The sequence below is a fragment of the Hylobates moloch genome, unplaced genomic scaffold (assembly GCF_009828535.3).
Source record: "Hylobates moloch isolate HMO894 unplaced genomic scaffold, HMol_V3 SCAFFOLD_8, whole genome shotgun sequence".
In the NCBI taxonomy this organism is placed as follows: domain Eukaryota; kingdom Metazoa; phylum Chordata; class Mammalia; order Primates; family Hylobatidae; genus Hylobates; species Hylobates moloch.
The window spans coordinates 44,529,700-44,547,577 of record NW_026652283.1 but is presented as its reverse complement, the minus strand read 5'-3'; the positions used below and the strand labels follow the sequence as shown (position 1 = coordinate 44,547,577).

At 56.3% G+C, this 17,878-nt stretch overlaps 1 protein-coding gene across 16 annotated transcripts in view; it reads right to left on the bottom strand.

Moving 5' to 3' along the window:
* Nucleotides 1-17,878, bottom strand: part of PTPRF (protein tyrosine phosphatase receptor type F) — a 97,588-nt gene that overhangs the window by 31,347 nt on the left and 48,363 nt on the right. For all 16 annotated transcript variants that reach the window (XM_058442371.1, XM_058442370.1, XM_058442374.1 and 13 more), the window contains 5 exons: nucleotides 16,871-16,981; nucleotides 6,434-6,703; nucleotides 3,908-4,489; nucleotides 3,514-3,650; nucleotides 2,924-3,068 (listed from right to left, as the gene is read on the bottom strand). In XM_058442371.1, the coding sequence (XP_058298354.1) occupies nucleotides 2,924-3,068; nucleotides 3,514-3,650; nucleotides 3,908-4,489; nucleotides 6,434-6,703; nucleotides 16,871-16,981 (1,245 nt within the window). The remainder of the gene's footprint in view (nucleotides 1-2,923; nucleotides 3,069-3,513; nucleotides 3,651-3,907; nucleotides 4,490-6,433; nucleotides 6,704-16,870; nucleotides 16,982-17,878) is intronic.

The window sequence follows — 17,878 nt, the reverse complement described above, 5'->3', positions numbered from 1 at the left end:
ACACTTTGTCTCAAAAAAACAAAAACAAAACAAAACAAAATAAAAATCCCCCCCTCAGCTCCACAGCCCTCTCTAGCCATAGTGGTCCTCTTGTTCAGAGCTACACTTTCTGGCAACGTCTAGGCTTGCTGCTGCCATATCCTCAGCACCCACACAGGCCTCATGAAACATCCACCAGCTTTGGTCCTACCATGCACCAACCTTCATCTCCAGGGCCACTCCTCCATGGTGCTCGGTCCAACCAGTACTCCTGATTGCTCAGCAGCATCTCATCTACTTCTTGAAACTTTTTCTCCTTCCAACCTCCAAGTCGCTCCCCTCCCCTGATTTCCTCTCATCTGCAGTCTTTCTTCTCAGGGTCCTTCAGCTCCAGCCCAGCCCTGGATTCCCACAGCCTGCCGAGCACTGCCATGTGGATGGCACATGGCATCTTGAACTTGGGTGTCTGAGACCAGCTGCAGTTTTCACACCTGCCTCTGCCCCGTTTCCCATCCTACGCCAGCACCACTGTCCTCCCAGGTTAACACACCAGAAACAAGATTCACCTCCACTTCCCTCCCCCTGGGCCCCTATTCATAACCCATTACCAAGTCTGACCAGTCAGCATCCCTGACAGTTCTCAGATCCACCACCATCACCTCACCTGGGCCACCATCTTCATCTTTTCCCTGGACTGCTACAAAGCCTCCTAACCAGTCTGTGCTTCCTCACAGGTTGCCCTGTCCATTCTCACAGAGCAGCCAGAGTCAGCCCTCCTGCCTACCTTGTGTCCCCAAAGCCCTGACTGCCACAGCTCCGGCAGCTACTGCAGCCACACTGGCCTGCTGCTTACCCTGTGACCATAACCACGTGCCTTGCAGCTGGAGGGCCTTCAGGCCTGCAGACTCTCCCCGAGGCCTGTGTGCTCCCTGCTCCTGTTCATTTACCAGTTGGCTCCCACCCTTCCTTCAGGCCTTGGGGAACTGTCACCTCCCCAAGGCAACCCTCTTTGACCCCTCGGATCAAAGGAGGTCTCATCATCTCTCCACCCTGTCTCTTCCATCTTACCTTTTTTTTTTGAGATGGAGTTTCACTCTTGCTGCCCAGGTTGGAGTACAATGGTGCAATCTCGGCTCACTGCAACTTCCGCCTCCCAGGTTCAAGCAATTCTCCTGCCTCAGCCTCCCGAGTAGCTGGGATTACAGGCATGTAGCACCATGCCCGGCTAGTTTTGTATTTTTTAGTAGAGATGGGGTTTCTATGTTGGTCGGGCTGGTCTTGAACTCCCGACCTCAGATGATCCGTCTGCCTTGGCCTCCCAAAGTGCCGGGATTACAGGCATGAGCCACCATGCCCGGCTCTTCCATCCTACTTTACACAAATGTCATTAAAAGCTCATTTGGAGGCCAGGCACGGTGGCTCACGCTTGTAATCCCAGCACTTTGGGGAGGCCAAAGTGGGTGGATCACCTGAGGTCAGGAGTTAGAGACCAGCCTGGCCAACATGGTGAAACTTTGTCTTTACTAAAAATACAAAAATTAGCCAGGCGTGATGGTGGTTGCCTGCAATCCCACATACTCGGGAGGCTGAGGCAGGAGAATCACTTGACCCCAACAGGCAGAGGTTGCAGTGAGCTGAGATAGTGCCATTGTACTGCAGCCTGGGTGACAAGGGCAAAACTCCGTCTCGAAAAATAAATAAAATAAAAAAGCTCATCTGGGTAATTACAGGTGCAATGTCTGTCTGCCCTGCTGGAATGCGGGATCCCCACGGGCAGACGCCATGTGTCTGGTCATGCTGCCAGCCCTGTACTGTGCATGGGGCCTGGCCCCCAGCTAGAGCACAGCAGGTGCTTCTGGAATGAATCCATGAACACAAGGTCACACACAGCCTCTTGACATCAGTGGTACATTCACATGGTCCCACTTCATAAGGACCACTTCAGACACCGCCATGTTTATGGTCGTCACATGGCCACATCAGATGTGGTCACCATCTCAATCCCACAATGCTACCCAGCCAGTCACATCCATGACACCCTACCACACAGAGTCTCACACAGCAGCTGACTGTGGTTGTGTGACCACATACAGGACACCCAGCAGCAACCACAGAGTCACACACACTCACAGTCTACTGTTTGGGGGGCTACCGAGGCCGACAAACACAGTCACAGGATCAGGCCACAGAGTCACCCACAAAGACAAGGGTCATGCCCAAGATCCACTGATGCACATACACAGGTGCTGCACAGCCAGCTGGTCAGGTATGGTCACACACTCTCACTCACGGGCAGTACCACTCCCACAGCTGCAGCATCGGAGTCTCTCACACACAATACCAGAGTCATCACACAGACAGCCTTGCAGACAGTCCCCTGCATGGCCACGTGGTCACAATTCAAGGCACACATGGGCAGGCTGGGTCACATGGCCGCATTCTCAGACCTGTCCCCGAGTGCAGTCAGCTCAGGGTGATCACATGGCTCCCAGGTAACTTTCATCGGGAGTATGAGGAAGGGAACGTGGGTGATGGGGAGACGAGATGCGGGGCCATAGGGAGGAGAAACAGCCGCCAAAGCAGGTCTGGGACATGGCAGACCCACCGAGGATGGCCCATCAGCTAAGCTAGTGTGACCAGCACAGAGTGGGGACGGAGATGAGGCACAGACACAGAACTTACCTGGGCAGTGTGTGGGGCATGGACGGGAAGAGGGGCAGGAGGCTGGACAGGGAGCAGGGAGGGCAGCAGCCGCCTGGACTGGACAGACTGGGAGGCACTTACCTGGCCCTCTCCCGAGGCCCAAACTCAGAGCCCAGGCCAGAGGTCAGTTTGGCCAGCAGACCTAACCACCCCACCCGCCTGGTCGAGGGGGAAGGATGTGTGCGTGTGTGTGTGTGTCCCAGCCCAGGTGTAACAGGCAGTGGACTTGGGAGACACTTACTGGACTGTGCTGTGCGGGCCTCAATGGTGGGGGTGAAGACGCCCACCCCCATATCTGAGCGTGCAGCCAGCTGGAAGCGGTAGAGTGTGTCAGGCTTCAGGTCCTCTAGTGTATAGGAGGAGGTTGGGTCGAAGGTCACCTTGTGCTGGGAAGAGCAGGGAGCACTCACTGACGGCTCTGAGCTCAAAGGTCACTCAGAGGTTGCTCCCCAACATGGGCTGCAATGTGACACCTCTGGACCCACCATGGCTCCACGACTGGCTCCACACCATAAGGCCACACGGACCACAAAAGGAACTCAGGGCTTAGCCCATGACACAGGTACCTCACAGACCACATGGGCCACAGAGCCTAGGAAACCCAAAGCAGACCCTGGGGACTTTGCCCCTAGCACAGGGTGACAATGACTCCAGATTCATACAGGCTGTGCGGGCCACATGACACGCATGCACCACCAAGCCTCCAGCAGAAACTTTGGAGGCTGTGCCCACATAAGCCACAGAATCCAGAAAACACCCTCCTGGGTTAAGCCCATCACAGACCCTCAGGGACCAGGAGACCCCCTCAGCACTTCTCTGCCCGCTGCACACCTGTTGGTCTTCGTCCTCTGCCGCCCAGTACACCAGTTCATACATGATGATCCGCTCCTGAGGGGGCAGCAGCCACGAGAGCTGGATCCTGGTGTCCGACTCCACCTCGGCCTGGAAGTCCGTGGGCTGGGCAGGCACTGCAACACCCCACACCAGGCAGGTCAGCCTCGTCTGCGTGAGGTCACGGGTGCCCAGGGAGGAGGGGGCCGAGGAAGTCAGGTCCTAACCTCACACCCTTATCCTACATCCCAACTGACCACACATCTATGGAATACGGCACCTTGATCCTCCCAAGAGCCCCCAACCTCACAGCCGAGGGAGGGGGGAGGCGCCGCCACAACCTCAGCCTCCCCTTCTCTGCCGTCGGCTGCCCGGCCGGCATGCCCCCACCTACCTCCCTGCTGCGTCTTGACCTGGATGGTGGGGCTGGGAGGGCCATCGCCCACAGCAGTGAAGGCAAGCACGCGCAGACTGTAGGTGATGCCAGGCAGCAGGCTGCCCACGGTCGTGAGGAGCCCCGCGTCGGTGTTGTGCTTGTGCCAGGCGTTTGGGGGACGGTGGGAGTCCGGAGTATAGTAGACACGGTATCCCCGCACCAGGCCGTTGGGCTCCTCAGGAGGCTCCCACTGCACCAGCATGGTGCTGGCACTCAGCATGCGTGCCTGCACGCGGCGCGGTGGGCTGGAGGGCGCCTGTTCTCCCGTGCGTGCCCGCACTGCCTCGCTGGGCGGCCCTCGCCCGATGCTGTTCACCGCCAGCACGCGGAAGGCATATTCCGAGAAAGGGCTGAGGCCGCCAATGCTGTAGCGGGTGGTGGCCACACCATCCACCTCCTGAAAGGGGCCCTCCGTGCCCGCTGCGCGGTACTGGATGCCATAGTAGGTTACAGGCTCCGAGTTCCCAGAGTCCCAGGTGAGGGTGACACTGGTGGCAGTTGTCTCTGTCACCACAAGATCAATCGGAGGCTTTGGAAGAGCTGGAGACAAAGTGGAAGGCTCAAAGCTGCCCGAGGTCAAGGTCCTTAGGAACTAACCCTAGACTTGGGGATTATCCAGGATACCTGGTGGGGCCACCGGAGTGTGGCTGATATCCACAGCCTACCTTGAAAAATGGCTGGAAAAGCTTATGGTGACCTCTGAAGGCACAAGTGGGGGACGGTGGCCGGGCCCGTCAGTGCCCCGCCAGGCCTTGGGTCATTTAGTATGTACACATATCAACTGTGGGATTCACTGGACCCTCCCATCAGCACACACGACTCATCTAACAAACAGACCTGGAGGTGACGTGACCCTTGCAGTCCCATGTAGATGAAAGGCACCCAGACTGGGTAGCAGCTATCTGCCTCTGCAGGTCACCTGAGCCCACCTGGTGGACAGTATGTGTAATAGGCAGGGGAAGGGGGGAGATTTCCTTAGGGACTGGCCCGGAATTTTAGAAAGAGTGATGGGGCTGCTGGCCCTACAGACCCTGTGGCTTGGCTCAAATTGAAGTGGAAAGGTCCTGAGTCCACAATCATTCAACAGATAATTAACAAACACCCACTCAATGCCAGACATTGTGCTGAGGCTACAATGCCACACGGTCACATCCCTGCTCTCATGGAGTTTACACCTCAGTACAAGAGAGAATCAATAAACGAGTCGATCGTACTCATGATTCTGCCATGTGCAAGGACGGCAGGAATCAGGGTGATGAGGGAAGGAAAGCATCACCAAGCTGAGGCCTGGAGGGGTACATGGAGCCAGTGACAGAAGGGGCCGGGCAAGGGGCACGGCAAACGGAAAGCAGCGTGTGTCTGGGCAGCTGGCGCGTGACAGGGTGGGAAGCCAGTGGCCCTGGGAGACCACAGTGAGGATCCTTATCTGTATCCTAAAACAACGGGAAGCCACTGGAAGGTGTTTCTCCCTTTCCTAAAAGGGAGTGACTTGATCCTGAATTACATTTTTTAAAGATCACTCAAGCTGCAAAACAGACAATGGATCAGAGGCTGCTGAGAATTGAAGCAGGGAGACCAGGAAGGAATCTGTTTGTTTTTTTTTTTCATAGGGTCTTGCTCTGTCACTCAGGCTGGAGTGCAGTGGCGTGATCACGGCTCACTGCATCACGGTAGCCTCACCCTCCTGGGCTCAAGTGATCCTCCTGTCTCAGCCTCCCAAGTAGCTGGGCCACAGGTGTGTGCCACCAGCCCCCTTTTTTTTTTTTTTTTTTTTTTTTTTTTTTGTAGAGATGGGGGTCTCACTATGTTAACTGGGCTGATCTCAAACTCCTGAGCTCAAGCAATCCTTCCAACTTGGCCTCCCAAAGCGCTAGGATTACAGGAATGAGCCACCGTGCCTGGCCAGAATCTGTTATATATATGTGACATATGTGTAATATATGTGTGCCTGTCCCCAGGTATCAGGGCAGAGAGAACACACTTGCCCCTACTATTTTACCACACCCTTCTTGCTGGAAGGCTATTAAACCTGAAGGTCTGGTACTATGTAGTGGTTAGGAGGGTGAGCTATGGATTCAGACCACACTGGGTTTAAGTCCCTGCTCTGTCATTTATTTTTGTATGACCCTAGGCAAGTGATACACCCTCTCTGTGCCTTGGTTCCCTCATTTCAAAAATGGAAATAATAAGAGCACCTATCTCCCAGGGTAAAACAGAAAAAAACAAAATCAACTGTGCTTGCTAGCATGATGTCTGCCACCGAGAAACTCAATATGCCTTAACTATCATCATTAAGCCGGCTAATAACGGAAATCCCTCCCTCCCTCCCTCTAAGGGCTGGAGGACCCCAGGGCAGGGACAGCCAGGAAAGGGTAAGAATCCCCCAGCCATGCCCGTGCCCATGGCAGCCAGCTCACATTCGCCCACCACCAGGACCTCCCGGATGACAGGGAGGGCACTGGTCACAGCACCTGCCACACTCACCTTTCACTGTGACCTGGGCTGTGGCCTCGATCATGCCCAGCGAGGAGATGGCCACACAGGTGTAGTTGGCGGAGCGCACGACATTGCTGAGCTCCAGGACGTTGCGGCCGACTGGCATCTCATCCTCCTTGGTGAGCTCCTCGGCCCCCATCATCCACTTCACGTAGGGCATGGGTGCACCCACTGCCACGCATGTCAGGTTCACGCTGCCGCCTGGCATCACCTCCTGGCTGCTGGGAGGGATGGAGAAACGAGGAGCCACGCGGCGCACTGCAGGAGGAGGGAGAGAGGCACTCACAGGCCGGGCAGGACACACGACTGCATGGAAAGGCAGGGGCCCCTCATCCAGGAAGCCCCTCTGGTCAGAGCCAAACCCATGCTCAGAGACAGGAGGGGTGGCACCGCCGGACCCCAGCTCACCATCCACTCCCACCCCACCCACTTCCAGCCTAGAAGCGGCCTCCACACTCAGGGACTGTCTGGAACACAATGTCTTACTCAATGAGAGATCTTGCAACCAAGCTCCCATTTTATAGCCTAGGAAACTGAGGCCTGTCAGGAAGGTCCTGTCTGCCCAGGGTCACACAGGGACTCAGTACAAGGTCCAGGCCTGGTCAGGACCACAACCCAGGGTGTCCTCCAGGGCCTATCTCTGCCTGCTCCTGGCTGGCACACCAGGGAGAGAAAGCAGGCCCTAGGGTGGAGGGTCCTCAGAGCATGGCTGGGCAGAGCAGAAGGCCAGTCCAGAGGGACACAGCCACCTGCTGTGGAGTCACTGCCTCCACCTCCAGGCCATGGCCTGAGGGAAAGAAATAAGGCAAGTGGCAGGGCCACCTGCCAGGGTCTCAGCCATGCTCAGGGCACAACCTGGGAACCTAAGCAAAAGGGCTGCCCTCAGGAGGACTGGGGAGGGGCAGAGGTCAGGGCAGGCCAGGAACGTGGTCTGCGGGCAGGATGGGCATGACGATGGCAGTAACATGATGAGGGCGCCGAACAGACGGCTTCCTGCGCCAACAAACAAGGGTCTCAAGAGGAGAGGTGGCTGTGCCTGGCCACGACCTCCAGCCTTGGACTCCCCTCACCAGAAGCTGTTCTGAGTTTCTCAGTCCAGGGTACAGCCTAGAACCACCACCCCCCGAAGTTGTAAGCTTGGCACAGACACAGGAGCATGCAGAGGGAAGGAAGGTGACGAAACCCAGCCGTGGGCAGGCATGTCTGGCATGCAGATGGGCCATGCAGCTGGTGAGCAGAGGCCAGGGTGTGTCCTACACGGGCACTCTCACACGCAGGGCCAAAGGCAGCAGGCAGCAGGCTAGTCAGTACCCAAGAGCACTGCTGAGAGCACTGGTCTCTGAGGACCCTCGCTGCAGGGCCCAGGCATGCAAAGACCCCACAGCACCACTTCAGGAGCATCTCCACTATAAGCACCAGAATATGCTGCTCACACAGCCCCAAATCACAGAACCAGAGCTAGAAGCACTTCAGAGACCACCCGGTCCAACGTCTGACCTCACTATACGGGGTCAAAACTGAGGCCCAGAGATCAGACATTCAGCAAGTCACCAGGTCCTGTCAACAGTGCGGCCTAACATACCTTCCAAATCCATGTATTTCTCTCCACACACACAGGCAACTACCACCACCAAAGTCCAAGCCACCATCATCCTTCCCTGAGTTGCTGCAATGGGTTCTGCGTTGGTCCTCCTGCCTTGTTGTCCCCTGCCCCAATTCCTGCTCACGGGCCCTCCACAAACAGCTGGCACAAATCTGATGCCACTCCCTGTTTAACAAGGTCCTGCATGGCTCCCAGTGACTCCTCTGCCCAGCCTACGAGACCCTACCTAACTCAGCACTTGCTTCAACTCCTTCCACAGCCTGCCTTACTTCTGTGCTCCAGACAGAACCCAAACCCCAGCCCCAGAGACCAGGCCTGACAGGTGCTGGTGGGCTGGATCTGTGTCCCCAGGTTCACCTAGGGCACGAGAGTGTCTTGTAGACATTCAGGGTTCTGCCTTCTCCTCAAATCAATGAGCATTCCCATTGTCTTTAAGGAAACCACTTCTACCCGCATTCTTCGTACATGGGGCGTGTGACCCAGATCTGACTATGGAGAAACAGCCTTTGGACTTCCACAGAAACTATGAGAAAAGCGACCTTCTCTCTCTACTGAGGTAGCTAAGCTTAGAGCAGCTGGGGATGGCTTCTCCCAACACACAGGAAAAGCTGCTTGAGAACAAAGATGTCGACAGAGGAGAGGAGAGCTCAGAAACAGACAGACAAATGCCTGGCCAACCTGTTTAAGTACCTGGATCTAGCCCCGCCCAGCACCAAATCTACTACACTTTTCAGATTTGTAACACAAGAGTTCCTTGTTTTGCTTACGCTGGTATAAGTGGGTTTCTGTCATCTGTTCTAGTGCCAGGAGTCTCTACCAATGATGACAGCATGTCACAGACACAGTTCTTGTGGCAGAACAGGTAGATCCCGGGGCATGGCTGGCAAGTGTCTCATGGCAACAAAGGACTCTCTGAGCACGCTCCCCAGATGGTCCAAGGTGAGAGCAGGAGGCTCAGCCAGGACCACCACCCAGCCTGGCGGTGCATGCCCTCCCTCTGCTCTGGAGATGGGCCTCAGGGATGGGCACAGGCAGGCAGGTCTGTTTGCAGATCAGGTCCAGGCCTGCCACAGAAGCGGGGTGGGGGCAGCACAGAGGAGCAGCCTTAATGAACCAAATCTCTCCTGTCCTCTCGGCCAGTGGGTGCCCCGTCTCCTCCTCTTCATAGGAAGGGAAGCTATGCTTAAGCACCTACTAGGTGCAGGTTTCCATGCTGTAGATGCTATCACCTGCCAATTACAGTCAAGGGAACTGATTTAAAACCAAGCCACATGACCAAGTTTATATACGTAGTAGGAGCAGGTCTGTGTGATGAAAAATTGTCACCCTTTCGAGCCCTGGCTGACAGGCCTGAAAAAAAACCCAGAACGCTCTGGGGAGAAGCATCAGAATTAGCAGAGGCTGGCAGGAGGGGATGCTGCTCCAGCGGGCATAAGGATGGGTTTAGACAGCCTGTGCCAGGGAGAGGTCATGACTGCAGGCTTGACCCCAGTCAGTGGTGGAATCATGGGGCCTAATCAGGTCGCTGGATACCAGGACAAAGAGCCCCAGCAGAAGGAAGTAGGTCCTTGGCCAATAAACCTTGGGCACCAACCTAGAAACTTGACTGGACTTTACCCCCAAATTGTCCCTGGAGGACAGGGTCTTCAGGCCAAAAGGCAGACTTCATGGATCAGCCCTGGAGGTCAGGCCAATGCCCTGAGCCACGCCTTTTTTTTTTTTTTTTTTTTTTTTTTTTTTTTTTTTTTTTTTTTTTTTTGAGACAGAGTCTTGCTCTTTTGCCCAGGCTGGAGTGCAGTGGCGCGATCTCGGCTCACTGCAAGCTCCGCCTCCCGGGTTCACGCCATTCTCCTGCCTCAGCCTCCCGAGCAGCTGGGACTACAGGCGCCCGCCACCACACCCAGCTAATTTTTTGTATTTTTAGTAGAGACGGGGTTTTACTGTGTTAACCAGGATGGTCTCCATCTCCTGACCTCGTGATCCACCCGCCTCAGCCTCCCAAAGTGCTGGGATTACAGGCGTGAGCCACTGCGCCCGGCCGAGCCACTCCTTCTAAAGCCTCCAACTCCTGCGGCTGTCAGGAAATTGAGGTGCTTCACAGAATAGTTGTGTTTATTTTTTCCCTCCTAGATGCAGGTGACAGGGAGAACTCTAGGGGCTAGGGATAAGTGTGAGAGGTCAACAGCGGCCTTTAGGGTCACCTGCAACACGAAGCAAGGGCCTCAGGTCCAGAGGCTCCTGGGCACACCACCTTCACTCTCACAAGAACACTGGGCTTCAGCCACGCAGATACTTTACTGAGACTGAGACATTTTCCATGTGAGGGAGGTCAGGATACGTCTACAGAGGAAGGGTGGGGGAAACAGGCAAGGGACAACCTCCTTGTATTCCAAGTGCCAACAGGGACCCGCATCCTCGACCTGCCCAGACAGCCACCCCCACGCCAACAGGCTGGAGTGGCTGGCATCTCACTGCAGCAGCCCCAACCATCCTCCTCCCACTGCTGCAGGCGCAGGGCCTCCAAAAAGGAGCAGGCCTCACCCTGGACAGTCTATTGACAGAAGCAACAGCAGGGAAGGAAAAACTGGAGCTGGGAAAAATGCACTTAAGGTCTAATCTTGGGCTCCAACAATGCCGGTCTATTACCGTTCCCCGTGCATCCTTAGTGCTGACATTTTACAGACAATTTCCAAAACAGGGCCCTGCCATTTCTGGATTATATTTCAGCTGTAACTTTTAAGTCTAATTATTTGCACTGACAACCCCCTATAATAGGGTGGTGCGGCACCGAGAGGCATCAGCATTCAGTAGAGTGACAGCCTAATCGCAGGGGGAGGCAGCCCCGCAATCTGCATTCACTCAGAGAAATTTCTCTGATGAAAATAACACAACATTAAGGAGGGGATGAGGGGCAGGATCCACTGTATCAAGATAAAATAACTCTTTAATAAATAACCTTGTGGCTGCCGCAGAGCAGTAATTAAATGCCGGCATACCCGGCACACCGTTTTAAGTAAAGCTGGAAAAATGTAAGATGCAATTATCAGCACCAAACAAATTACCAGCCCGGCAAACCCCCCTGGAATATTTAGAAACTCATTTCTGCCTTCCCGCTAAATATTTGTGCATGTGCTTATTTTTGGTGGGACCATAGGGTGGGGCAGGGGTGGGGTGGGGGAAGGGAGGGGACGAGGGACCAGGAGCGTAGAGGAAGGGGCATGGAAGGAGCCACTGTGGGCTGGACTGTCTCTGCTGATGACTTTTCTGGAGGCCCTGGCAGATATGCTCGGTCAGCAAAATGGTGTAACAGAAATGCCCCAGTGCTCAGGAGTGCATATGGATGGATGCTCAGGGCTGATATCTGAGCCGAGGCTATAGCCCTCCTCTCGACTGGCTCCCTCACCCTCACAGAGGAAACTCAAGCCATAGAGGATGTGGCAGAGGGAACCAGGATGGCCTGGGTTTGCTCCCTGAGGCTCAGCCTGTCCTATACTGCTACCCTGAACCCCCAAAACCCAATGGACAGGTGAGTCTCCTCTGACCACACAGACCATGTGATACATGAATGACCACTAGCCCCTGCTGCCAACCCCAGCATGAGGGGTGGGGGTCTGGCTCCAAGGGTGGGGCGGAAAACAAAGCCCCAAACAGGCCTGCTCTGGAATGGGCTCAAGGACAGTCTCCAGGAAACCCTTCCTAACCTGTGGCTGAGTCAGGGGCCACTTCCAGGCTCCCATATGGATCCTGCTAAGTTGCAGTTGACCGTTCAGTCACTCCAGGTAGAAGCAACTTGAGTCTGAATGCAAAGCATCAAGCTAAGGAATGTCAGTTAGCTGGCTGGTGGGCTAAATTCCACCCTCAGGCAGACACGGGAGCTAGCTGGGAAGCTTGGGCAGAGGGGCCTGGGGCAGGTAGGAGGGTCTTAATTTGGATGTGGCTGGAGAAGGAAAAGACAACCTCATGGGAGACTTCCTCAAGGTGCCAAGATGACGCTACTCACCCTGCGCCATGGACACCAAGCTCCCTGAGGCAGACCAGGGCTGACTGCCCCATTAAGCCCTGGTGGGGGACCTGAGGGCCTCAAGGACAGGGTACACACTGCAGGACTTTTGCCCTGTGCTGCAGGACATTGGGAGGACAGCCTACTCTAGCCTCTTGCCTTAATGTTCCAGTGGTTTTGGCTGAGCCTGGGTCTCTAGGCGAGGAGGGTGGTGAAAGGTCCCACAGGTGCACATAAAGCGCTACAGCTCTTACACCTCTCTCTGACCACAGCTCCCCACAACCATTCCTGAGCACCGCCTGAATCAGACAGCTGGCCCGGCCTGGGTGCAAAGGTGGGGTGCAGTTTCATGCCATGCAGCATGCCCACCCCACCACCCTTGCAGGGGAACCAGGCTAAGGGGACATGCAGACACGTGGTGCACGAGGGACCCAAGCAGCAGGAACATGCAGGTCAGGGATCTGCCCACCCATCCCTGGTCCTGCCTGCCCGCCGGCCCAAACAACAGAGACTGGCAGGCAGGCACGGTGCAGTGAGCCTGAGGGAGCTGACCGAGCCTGCTGGGCCCTACTGACAGGCGCGTCCCATCGACGGGCGAACTGTAGATGGATAAGAAGTGAAAAGGACCAACCTTCTCGCTGATCTGAGAGATGAGAGTTTGGGTTGATGGCAGAGTGCGATGAAGATGAGGAGGGAATAAAAAAAAGACAAGGAGAAACACAGAGAGAGTAAAAACAGGCCAACCTTCATCTGCCCACACAGCACGGAGACGAGACGAGACTCCTGTGCCCCCTCACACACACACATGCACACAGGTGCACACGAACCACATCGCTCACAAAAGACTCAGGACTCATGGAGGACATGGTGGACAGGGCTGAGGCCCGCCAGCAGGCGCGGGGAGGCCGAGGGTGGGGCCGGGGCAGGTGGAAATGGGGCACAGGCAGGCCCCCATGCCTCACACGCACCCCACAGCTCAGACAGACTCTGTGGACTGGGCTCTGGGGTCAAGGCCCACCCAGCCCACAAACCTGCCAAGGTACACGAGCCACTAGAAGCCACCCCCACACACACCACCAGTGTGAGGAGCATGTCTGGGCACCTGTGGGGAGAAAGGCACTGTCCCTGTTTTAGACAGCTGTGGCCCCGAAGCCAGGTCCCTGGAGAGAAGGGGGAAGGCTGGTAGTCCTGGCACAGGGAGGCCAGGCTCTGAGGAGGGCAGGGCTCCACCCTGGCCCCAGCAGCTGTACACCCAGAGAGCTGTAGATGGAAGGAGAGAATGAGTCACTCAGGGAGAGTCAGGTGGTGACGGAGAAAGGCTCTGGCCCACCCAGCGTGCCTGGGCCTGCTAGACTGTGGGTGGAGCTGCGGGCAACTGTGAACAAAGTCAGATGTAACTGGATGACACATCCCCCCAACAGTGCTATCAGAGAGGCTACTGACTAGTAGCCAAGTGCTAGCCGCAGAGGCTACTGACTAGCAAGTGCTTCCTGTGTGCCTGGCAACGTGCCGGGTGCTTCATGTGTACTGTCCCATTAAATGTAGCAGTTGCGTGGCCTCAGAGAGCGACACTGGGAGCCCTGAGAATTTGGGGCATAGAAGGGAGATGTGAGGTAGACACCGAAGCCAAGTCTGATGAGGAGACGAAGCCTTGCGGCCAGTGGACACAGGAGAAGAGAGTCAGATGGGTGGAGACAACGGCAGTGGGAGGCCATCAGTAATTTCCCCCAGGTGACATGTTGCAACGTTTGTTTTGACTGAGGGGTGCTACTGGCATCTAGTGAGCGGGAGATGCTGCTAAACACCCTCCAATGCACAGGACGGCCCCTCACAACTAAGAATCATCCAGCCCAAAATGTCAACAGTGCTGCGGCTGAGCAGCTCAGGGCTAGAGTCCACATCAAGCCGTCTGAGGCTCAGGAGCCTGCTGTGGGAGGGAACCTCGAAGCCTGTCTGCTGGGAGATGGATGGGGTGCAGGCCAGCAAGCAGGCTGGCACTGGGGACTCCTCCACGGCCATCCACCCACAAGCAGGGCTCAGGATGCAGAGCCGGTGGTCAGCCCAGTACAGGCTGTCCCCAGGCGCTGGGGCCGAAGGGCCGCTACTACTGCCGAGGGCAGAAGGCAGGGGTTTTGCCAACCATTAGATGACGAGCGGTGGGGACACCAGAGGCAAGGGACCCAGGGAGCAGGGCCTTTCAGGTGTGGGGAAGTCCTGTCAGTAGGACAGCAGGGCCTATCCTGGGCCTATGGGGCAGGTTGCTCTTGGCAAAGCAGGGTGGTGTAGATTCAGTTAGGGTCTACATGAGGCAGGTCCTGGGGACAGAGCTTAGAAACGGTCCTGAGACATCAGGGCCTACAGGAACGTCGTATGTGTGTGTGAGAGAGACAACAGAAGTCAGGTTTGGCTGTTTTGGAGTCCCTGGCAAGTGGGGCTGGAACTAAAGGAACCCCCATATTTCCTACCAAAAGGCATGTGGGGATGGAGCCGGAAGGGTAGATTCAAGAAGAGCTGGTAGGGGTAGGGGATGGGCCATGGCAGGAGCCAGTCAGGGCCCTGCCTGAGTCTACCATGTGTAAACAGGGAGCCCCACAGACAGGGATGCTCCAAGGGGCTGCACGTAAGAGCTCCCTGGGCAGTGACTGAGCTGCCAGCTACAGCAGCTGAGCTCCGTTGATCTCCGAAGAGACCCACTGCTCTGCCTCCAGGGCTGGGGCCAGAGTAACAGTGACTTCAGAGAATGCTGCCTAGTCAAGAGGACAATGCAGGGGTCCATCCACCTCTGGGCCTTCTCCTGCCTCAGCATTGCCTCCTGTAGCTGTGCCCTGGGAAATGTGCCCATAGGCCATGCCCTTGCAGCTGGCTTGGGTTTACAGTGGCTCTACTGGGCCTCTCCTCTCCCTGGTGCAGCCACATGCAGACAAAGGCTTTCTTGCTGAGGCCTGGAACTGTCACTCTCTCGACCCTACAGTCTTGGGAGCAGAGCTCTAGAGAGCACAGCATTTGCGATAGTCAGGGTGGGAGGAGGCAGATCTTTGAGAAGGGTCATTCCAGCTGCTCCTCTGTTGGGAGTGGACTCGCCAGCCCCCATGCCTGCCAGACACTCTGCCTGGGGCAGGGTGGGGCCAAGGCTTACAACTCCACTCCTCTAGGCCATTTGGGAAGTTTTCAGGCTCTTGTTCCTGAAGACAGACAAGCTGACCTGAGGCCTGAGCCTTGATGAGCAAGACACCTGACAGTAAGCTAGGGGACCTCCCATCCCATGCCCCCACCTCTCATGAGGCATCTTTAATAATCTCTGAAGCACAATTTGCCCAGCACAAATAGCTCCTCTGCAGCTCAACCGGTCACCAAATGGGCTGGCAGCCTGTGGCCTCTCCAGAACCACCCTCTCCCATGACAGACAGCAACCCCTTGATAAGTGTATTTTGGTTGACAGCCTAATTCTCTCTGCTCTGAGTAAGGAAGTCTGACCACATGGTCCCAAAGAGTCGGAGAGGCCACCACCATCACCCACCAAGTGCACTAGATGGAGAGTCAGACGACACCCCTCAGGAAGCCGCGCTAAGCACTTGGCGTGATGGAATCATTACTGCAAGGAGCCGCGTCCACTTTCCTTTACAAATCCCCTGGGTGGAGACAGTTTTACTTTTTTTTTTTTTTTTGAGATGGAGTCTTGCTCTTTCACCAAGCTGGAGTGCAGTGGCGCGATCTCGGCTCACTGCAGCTTCTGGTTCAAGCGATTTTCCTGCCTCAGCCTCCCTGAGGAGCTGGGATTACAGGCACGCGCCACCACGCCCAGCTAATTTTTGTATTTTTAGTAGAGACGGGGTTTCAACACGTTGGCCAGGATGGTCTTGCTCTCCTGACCTCGTGATCCGCCCGCCTCGGCCTCCCAAAGTGCTGGGATTACAGGCATGCGCCACCACACCCGGCTGACAGTTTAACTTTTAATGACATCCATCTGTGCATGAGGGCTAGGTGAGGGGACAGTGTGAGGGTAGAAGGGGCTCTCAGGGCCCCTCCTGGGCACCTGTATACCAGACCCAGTGTGTTCTCAGGAAAGGGCAACGTGGCCAGCTTTAGTCACCCTTAGGCTGTGAGCACAGCAGAGATTGGAAACCCCAAAGCAGTCCCCAGGCTCCTCTCTGCTGGGAACTTGGGACTTCCGGAAAGCACACTGTCCACTCGCTCCCAGCAAGGAACATCTGGAACACACCAGGTGCTCACCCGAGGCAACATAACCACAGGGGCTCACAGCTGAGCACAAGGGTTCCTCCAGGAAGGCTCCAGGCAGACCTGGTCAGAGGATAGGCTCACCTGGCCTGGTCCATTCCTGAGGCCTGACTACCCCAAAGCCCAGAGCCATGGTGGTTCTGGAGCCCACCACGCTGCAGCCGGCAGAAGGATGTACTGAAGGAAAGCCAGGCCAGATATGCATGCATTTACACACAGATAAGTGTGCCCGTGTGTGCACACACACATGCACATACACCAAGAAGTCGGCTTGGATGGCTCCAAATTCCCATGAGGCTCCAGGCCCATGTGGCAGGACCTACAAGAGATACAAATGCTCCCAAGAGTGGCTGCTTCCCCATGGGCCTGCAGGAAAGGAAGGCAAAGTAGTGGCAGATGCCAGGAGCTTGCCCAGTGGGAGCTGTTGCTGCTGCTGCTATCGCTGCTGCAGAAAGAAGCAGGAAGGAGAAGAGACTGGGCCCATGGCAGTCCCTTGTGTGTCTGCACCAAGGGCTCTGGGCAGAGAGCCTGGCAGGTGCAGCACAGCTCCGTGGTGACAGGGGCCAGGCACTGCCTGAGTCCTTACCTCGCACATACAGGTTCGCAGGGGCTGAGTAACGTGTGCCTGCCGAGTTGGTCGCCACACACTCGTACTTGCCTTGGTCGGATTCCTCACTGCTCTCTATCTGCAAGGCACCTGTGGGGACACGAAGCGAGAGGTCAGGCACGGCCCATGTCGAGTGTGGCCTGGAACACGGTGAGAGGTCTCGACAGCATCTGTGGCTGATGTTGACCAGATGTCGAAGCTCATCCAGGCCACACCCTGGCACCCCTGCTGCTTCCAGGAAGCTCTCCCTGAAGAGCCCAGTGGCCTCCTGGCTAGAACCAAGGGTTGTGCTTTGGAGCACAATCTCATGCTCCCCACAGTCCAGCAAGACCCGTCTTTGCTCTGCCAGGGACCGTACCCCAACCCCCAGCTCCATTCAGTTTCTGCCACACTCTTGCCAGTACTGGAGCCTGTTTCCCAATCAACATCCCTGTTAGTGTTCCTGGCCCCGCAGCCTCGCTAAGCCAGTCAGAGCCAGGTGTGGGAGCAGCCTGCAGACTGGCGGGTCTGGGATTCACAAGCACGCCATGCCCTCATCAGGCTGGAGCTTGAGAATTTGCCGCCCACCAGGAAGGAATGGGCTTGCCCTGGGGGCCTGGTGCCCAGCAGCCTCTGCTCCCAGCACCATCTTCCCCTCCTACTCCACCCCCTCCCCGCCAGCCCCACCCATTCCGGCTCCTCTCCTCAGCCCTGTCCTGCTAAAGTGCTTCGACCCACCACGGCTCCTGCATAATTCAAGAGGCTAATGGAGGTTGGAGCTCCCATTCGGGCCAGTGCCCTGAGGGGCTGCTCTGGCCGCAGACGGACAGACAGGAGCCAGGATCGGGGTGGGTAGCAAAAGATTCCTCAGAAAGGGTGGAGGAATCTTGGGCTTGAGGCCAGTTCTGACAGGTCCTGGTGGGGGAGGCCAAGGCAGAGCGGCAGGGTGGGGGCGGACCCACTGGACTTGGCCATCCCCTGGCCCCACCAATAAACACTTGAAAAAAC